At 37.1% G+C, this 7,040-nt stretch overlaps 1 protein-coding gene across 1 annotated transcript; it reads right to left on the bottom strand.

Moving 5' to 3' along the window:
* Positions 1-4,114: 4,114 nt before the first annotated feature.
* On the bottom strand, positions 4,115-5,971 carry LOC122054910 (aluminum-activated malate transporter 10-like). The gene is made up of 5 exons (XM_042616326.1): positions 5,683-5,971; positions 5,441-5,581; positions 5,059-5,331; positions 4,692-4,957; positions 4,115-4,591 (listed from the first exon to the last, which is right to left on the bottom strand). Exons 1-5 carry the CDS (start codon positions 5,969-5,971, stop codon positions 4,115-4,117), a joined length of 1,446 nt encoding a protein of 481 aa, XP_042472260.1.
* Between the last annotated feature and the right edge of the window lie 1,069 nt (positions 5,972-7,040).

The following is a 7,040-nucleotide window of genomic DNA, read 5'->3' as shown; positions in this document are numbered from 1 at the left end:
TCGATTAACGAAATCGAATTTTGACTTTCCTACTTGAAGTTATAGGCAATCAGAAACTTTCCTGAAATAGCAAAAACATGATTTTGGTGGCCTAAACGATGAAATTCGGTAGAAAAATAGCATGCATCACGATTAAGGGATCATGATTTTTGCTAGTTAGGCCATTTCGGAGGGCACTAGCCATTTGTCGAAAATCCAACTTCGTCAGATTTGAGTACAAAACATCCCAACCGAATTAAAACTTGGCTCTGATACCACTTCAATGTTGCACCCTGTGACCTAGGCGCATGACACCGGCGTTGTTCGCAAATATAAATACTCAAAAATAACAAGTCTCATAAAGTGAATACCAAACCAATAATAATATGGAATTATTGTCTTTACAATTCAAAAGTGAAAAACAGAAGCGTACAAGTAAAGATAACATGAACTAAAAGGTAGAATCACTTGGACATGGCTTCATTACCAGCCCCAAAACGTCTCTTGCTCCTCTTTCTCGACTTGTTCCTCATCTTTATCTGGGAATGGGAATAAGGGGTGTGAGTGCTTGGGAAAACACTCAATAAGTGGGGTTGATCGAACATAGAACGACAGAATACAAAACATAGCAAGATATTCTAAATTCATAATGGAGACATAACTTAATCGAAAAAATATACTTATAGCACTATTAATCATATTGTTTTCCATGGTATTACTGACCAGTCCCCTATATGTAATTCCTTTAAGGGGTGAGGCTATATATCAGTTATTATTATCCACCGCATCAGGACCATAACTTGTCATATCTTATCATGTTTTTGAAAATTCTCTTTAACTGATCAGTCCCCTATATGTAATTCCTCTAAAGGGTGAGGTCATATCGGTTATTATTACCCACCATATCAGGGTCATAACTTGTCATATCTTAGCATGTTTTCAAAAATTTCCTTTTACCATATTTAACTTGAGTCATAATAGTGCATCTTGGAATTTAGAAAAATAAAATGAGTAGTATAAAATGATCAATAATGAAATGATAACATAGATCGTAGCTATATTTGAAACGAAAATCCCACTTACCTGGTCAAAACCTTCTTCGATTTTTGATAGAAATGTTACAGGACTTGAACTTACACTTGTTGATTAAAACTTGGGCAGAAACTTGTATGAAATGTGGGCACAAAATGTGGATGAAGTTTAGATGAATTTCTGCAACACTTAGACAGAAAGTTTTCAAAGGATTCAAGTGTACCTTTAGAAGACAATGTCTTAGCTATTTATAGACCAACCATGGCTAGATGAAGGGGTGGCCAAGGTATATAAAGAGATGGATAGATGAAGGGTCATCCATTAAAAAGGCTAGGTGAAGGGTCATGGCTAGATGAAGGATCATGGCTAGATGAAAGGTCATGGCTAGATGAAGGGGCATCCATTAAAAAGACTAGGTGAAAGGTCATGGCTAGATGAAAGGTCACCATACCATTATAACTTAGCACAAGAAACATAGGCATAGCTAGAACAAGTCCAAATTACATAAAAGGATTAACACATGCCTCATTATATTATCATGATAAAACCAAAAGAAACATAGACATAAAATTTTAACATATGACTCACTAAGTCATCTTATTAGAAAGCAAGAAAAACATAGATGTAACTAGAATAAAAATTTAAAATACATAAAATTAATATGCGACTCATTAAATTATCATGATGAAGAGCAAGAAGAAACATAAGCGTAAATGGATCCAACATCCGAAATTCATAAGATCCAAACCTACACATAACACAAAGTAATCATAAACTTGAGTTCAATTTTATGGTATTAAGATTTCTATGAGTCGAACCTAACTTAACCTTCAAAGGTATGTCCATCACCATGTCCAAAATTAGTCTTCACACTATGTAATACTTTTAGCCAAAATTATTACTTGAATATTTCAGCTAGTTTTGATACTATTTTATGAATTTAGTCATTTTGAAACTTCAAAATTATTATATAATAAAATTTAATAATAATAATAATTCATTATCTTTATATTTATGTCTAATAAAAAATAATTTACTTTTTAACTCATGAAATTTATATCACTTCATTCTTTATTTATTTTTTATTTTAAAATATTTTCAAAATTTATTACAAATAATAATGTTTTAAAATTCAATATATAATTTATACTACTTTAGTTTTTTATTATTTTGATATATTTTCCAAAATGTATCTTATCTAATAATTTTAATTAGAACTACTTATATGAGTGATAATATCTGAAAACTATAGAGATGACCTGTTGGCACGATAGATTGGTGGTTGACTGAGAGAAGACTTTCCACTCCTCGAAGAAGCTTCCTTTCAATCCTATGCGCACGGAGACAAGTGGGGGTGTTCATTATTCGGGTTAATCCATTTACCCATCCAATCCAAATAACATTCGAGTTATTTAGTTTGGTTAAATAAAATTCAGGTCGGTTGAATGAACTAACCCAAATTATTAATTGGGTTAATGGTTTGGTTTTGGATTTATCTCCCCCATCCGAATAACCCGCCCGAAACTCGAATAAGGAATTAATATATATTTTATAATTTTTTTAGTATAATCTTTGGAATGTGCAAGTTTTTTTTATATTGAATGAAACTACTTTATGAAATTTAGAGCTTATTTATTTGTAAATATAAATTATTTAGAGTTTATTTATTTAAAGAAGATTGAAAATTTGAAATGAAAAGAAAATTGGGTTAATTGGTATCCGAACCGAATAATCCGAATTAGTTTCAAGTAATTTGGTTTGGTTTATAGTTAATTCGGTTTGGTTCTTGGTTGGATTTAAAAAATTATAAAATCCGAATAACTCGAACCAAATCGCCCAAATAATCCGAACCGAACCAAATGAATACCCCTAAAGACAAGCCAACAAAATGTCAGCGCCTAGAAACCAGGGGAGAGTCCCTATCGAAGGCCTTCTGACACTCAAGTCAGTATCTTCCCAGACGAGTGAATGAAGAGCAATAAAGAACGTGTATACAAGAATAAGTATCAGATGTTCAGAGAACGTACCTTTCCAACAGAGAGGACCCTCCTTTTATATACCACCTCTCATAACCTCCACGATCATGCGGTGACTAGTGATGTTAGAGTTTGATGGGGTAATGGAGAATGTACAACCTTGGAAATGTGCAATAATTGTCCAAGAAATCTTTCATTTACCCATATGCATACTTCTTTTGTCACTTATAACTTATATCATTACAGAGGTTGTTGAAGAAATATACTATTATAAGTGGTCCGTTGATGAGAGACACAGTAATTGAAAAAGATTTCAGAAGAATATTCCCTAATAGATAGTAATTGTTATTCTGATAGGTTGTTAGGATTCTTTGCTCATGTTGTTGACTAAATATATCTTGGTCGGCCTATAGTCTTAGCGATCCGTTCGAAAAATGATATGATGCTTTGGGCGTGGTGTAAATCCGTTCGCGAAACCATGTGACGAACTGTGTGGTGAAAATTCATTTGGGAATCAATATGAAACTAAGTGCTTTAAGCTTAGTCGGCTTTGTATCTGGCCAGGGGCATCAATTTGAGAATCAATATATAAAGCTAAGCACTTTAAAGCCCGGCCAGCCTTGTGTGCATAGAGAGATTTATAAGGTTCGTGGAGGCTGACCCTTATTCTGACCATACATATGACTGATTGATTGCAGGGTGGGTCAGATGTTTTGGCCGGCTTGTAAGGTCGGCCATCTTTAGATCAAGTCGGGCATGCTATATTTTTAGTTAAAGGGTAAAATGTTAGAACTTCTTATGCTTGACCAGCCCAAGGGCCGATCGACCTCATCTCGCCTAACTTGCAACTAGGTCGGGCTAGACTTAACGTTGGATGCACAACCAAGCCAAGTGAGGGAATACTCTTTCCTTCACTTTAACTACTATATTATCTTGACTTTAACCGTCACATCATCTTGGATCTGTTCATTACGATCGTATCAATAAGCATATAAGTTAATAATTGAACAATTGGTCTAAAAATAAATAATAAATTTGGGAGTATATGCTGACACTCATGTTTACGGAGGAGAAATTAAACTCTCGCTAGATAAACTTTTATTATCTCGTGCACCGCCTTGTGTCTATCAGACTTGATGGAGGGGTTTCACCTCTTGCTCTTCAGCCTGCACTTTTGAACGGGACTTGTCGTCTCCGATTGGCTTAAAGCATGCAAGCTCTGCGAGGGCAGCCACTACCTCGACGACTCCTTCGATCCTCGCCGATATCTCGATGAGCAACGATGCCATCGTCACAACTGCCATGGCTTCTGTTAGAGGCATTAATACAACAGCCACGTCACACTCGTCGACGTCGCTGCTGTTCTCGTTCTCTAGTTCACTTGACTCTGCTGGTCTTGGCTGTGTTGATGCCTCGGCCAATGATGACAAAGAAAGCTGAAGCTCTTCCACTGAATTTTTCATCTCCCCAACCAATAAATCGACGCTAGGAGACTTCTTCGTCGTTTTTACGGAACTCGATAGTTCCTTTAAGACCTTGGAGGAGTCTGAGTTCAGTTTCATGCAAGCATCTCTCAGATGTTTATCCCAGCATTCTGGTGATCTCTGACATCGAATCAGTATATGGTTTAATATAATTTTTTATTTCAAATAATGGAGTCGCCGCAGCTGAATTAACTAATGAGTTTCTTAATTGATTAATCACCTTAATCGTCTCTGAGTTAACGCACCCATGCATTGCTTCTACACAGTAGGCGCAATGCCTAATAGCAGCTCCCACCTTGCTATATTGCTGCCATGGGTGCCTAAATTTAAACCATCCGTGTGCCGGTTCCCATCTCGCCAAACTCGCCAATGAATCCTCCGATGATTTCGAGTCCAGCACACACTTGTAGCGATGTGACCTCTTAGAAGCTGATTCTGTCCTGTCTATACTGTCACCGTTCTTGGGAAAGTAATCTTCTAGCCCTCCTGTCAATAATTAATGATTCACATTGATTCGAAGACACTTCTCAATTCAAACATTCAAATTTATGAATTAATGAATGAATGAGGGGATGGAAGATGTATACCTTCTAAGGACTCAGCAAGCTTCGCCAAATTTCTAGAAATGAGAAAATGGAGCTCTTGGCCAGACCAAACGGGGAAAATAAATATGCAAACAGAGACTGTGATTGCAATGCCAATTCCGATGGTGGATATGCGTTCCGTTGTTAAGTCCGTCAGATCATCGACGCGGTAGCCCGATAAGGCCACCAAGCTAAAGGTGAGGATGAATATGGTGACGCCGTAGTCGAACCGTGCCTTTACAGTTGGCATGAACCTGAAAAATGTCGCAGCTATAGCTGATACACACAACGATTTAAAGATCATTATAAATAAGGTCGAATTAGTAAATAGACATCGGTCCACACGAGCCATGCCTACGTACATAGATTCATTAATTTTACTTACCTAAAAGGAACACTGAGGCACCGAGAATTACTGGCTCCGTCTTTGGCCCTGACTTGGCTGCCATCCAGTGGGCGGCCAGTGCAAGACTGCCGCCACCGAGCGTGGCTATTCCTCTGTTGATTACCTTGTACAAGCAACCACCTGCACTCATGCATTATATAAAATTAAAGGCGATCTACTAGTAAAAACTAGCTAGGATAACAAATTAAATGGAAATCACTTCTCTTAGTCGTTGTACTCACCGACAGTGTACTCGAAGACCACAACGACGGTCATCACCGCCCACATGGTGTTGCTGCCGAATTTATCATAGAAGGGGCGGGTGTAGTAAAAGAGCGAGACGAGAGAGAGAGCGACCCCTACTTTAACAGCGTGAATGGCCTTCCTCGGATCGTCTGCACCCATTCTCCAAACCTTCTCTGCAAACACTATCACTTTCGATCTCATTCCTACTCCAAACTCAACCAGTCGATCCCAAGCCCTAGCCATCCGGCCGGACTCAGGAAGCACTTGGTTTTGATCAGCAGCCATTAGGTTACGTTGCCGATCGAATTGCAGTCCTAGCTATGAGAAGAGTATTGGCATATATTTAAAGGCTGAAACTAGCGAATTGTACGAGCGACTGTTGGCCAACCTCACTCATATCGTTTTCTTGAAGGAATATTGACCCCGCAGTAAAATAATAGATAGATTACGAGGACATTTTATTTAACATAGCAGTTTTTTACTCAGAAAGATGAGATCTCATGAAATATATATTTTATATTTATTCAGAATTGACCCTAAAATTTTTGAAACAAACGCAATATTGACCAATTATCACAGTTCGAGATGCACGTACGAAAGTTTTCTTCTTTATTAATTCATGTTCGTGGGAAAGCAACGTGACGTCAACGCAGACTATTAGCTGTTTTAATTGAAGTGAGGGACCAGATGTGGACTAAGGATGGCTCGTATAAAATTATGGTCGGATCGTAGTGACGATTCGATCATAATTGATTGTGATCTTTTTTTAAATTTATCATCCTCTTAGATTATAATTTGAATCGGGACAGATTATTATATACCGCCCGAAGGCCGTCGATGGTGGCCAAGTAACCAAATTGTTGGTCGTCAAGCAGAGGTGATCTTTTGATGATCTCCGACTTCTATCCCGATTTAAACTATAACCTATGACCTAAGAAAATGATGAATCTAAAGAGTCAATTATGATCGAATCGTAATATCATAATTTTATATAATCCAACTCTTAATTAAAAAAAAAATATGGATGAGGTGATCTCCAGGTTAAAGCCGCCAATTTATGGAGAAACATTCTTTTTCTCTTTTGTCGGTTGTTTTATCTTTGAATAAAAAGGATAAATAAAATTCAACAATTGCATGCGTGGGAAGGAATGCAAGACGTTCACACCGAATCTTGTATTAGAAAATGTCAACGAATCAGGCTTCATGGCCAAATAAAAGAAACCTAAATTTGTATATCATTATAGATCTCATCATACACGTGAAACCTAAATTTGTATATCATTATAGATCTCATCATACACGTGCTTTGTATTAGAAAATTAACATATACCAACGAATCATGATTCATGGCCAA

The sequence above is a fragment of the Zingiber officinale genome, chromosome 3B, assembly GCF_018446385.1.
Source record: "Zingiber officinale cultivar Zhangliang chromosome 3B, Zo_v1.1, whole genome shotgun sequence".
NCBI lineage: Eukaryota > Viridiplantae > Streptophyta > Magnoliopsida > Zingiberales > Zingiberaceae > Zingiber > Zingiber officinale.
This window is presented reverse-complemented; position numbering and strand designations above follow the sequence as displayed.

What these genes read in the sequence shown, in the direction of transcription:
- LOC122054910 (XM_042616326.1), bottom strand. Translation starts at nt 5,971, where the DNA reads ATGGCTGCTGATCAAAACCAAGTGCTTCCTGAGTCCGGCCGGATGGCT. An exon ending in GGTCTTCGAGTACACTGTCG is followed by an intron (nt 5,582 to 5,682) that starts GTGAGTACAACG and finishes GCATGAGTGCAG; the next exon opens with GTGGTTGCTTGTACAAGGTA. An exon ending in TTAACTCAGAGACGATTAAG is followed by an intron (nt 4,592 to 4,691) that starts GTGATTAATCAA and finishes ATTCGATGTCAG; the next exon opens with AGATCACCAGAATGCTGGGA.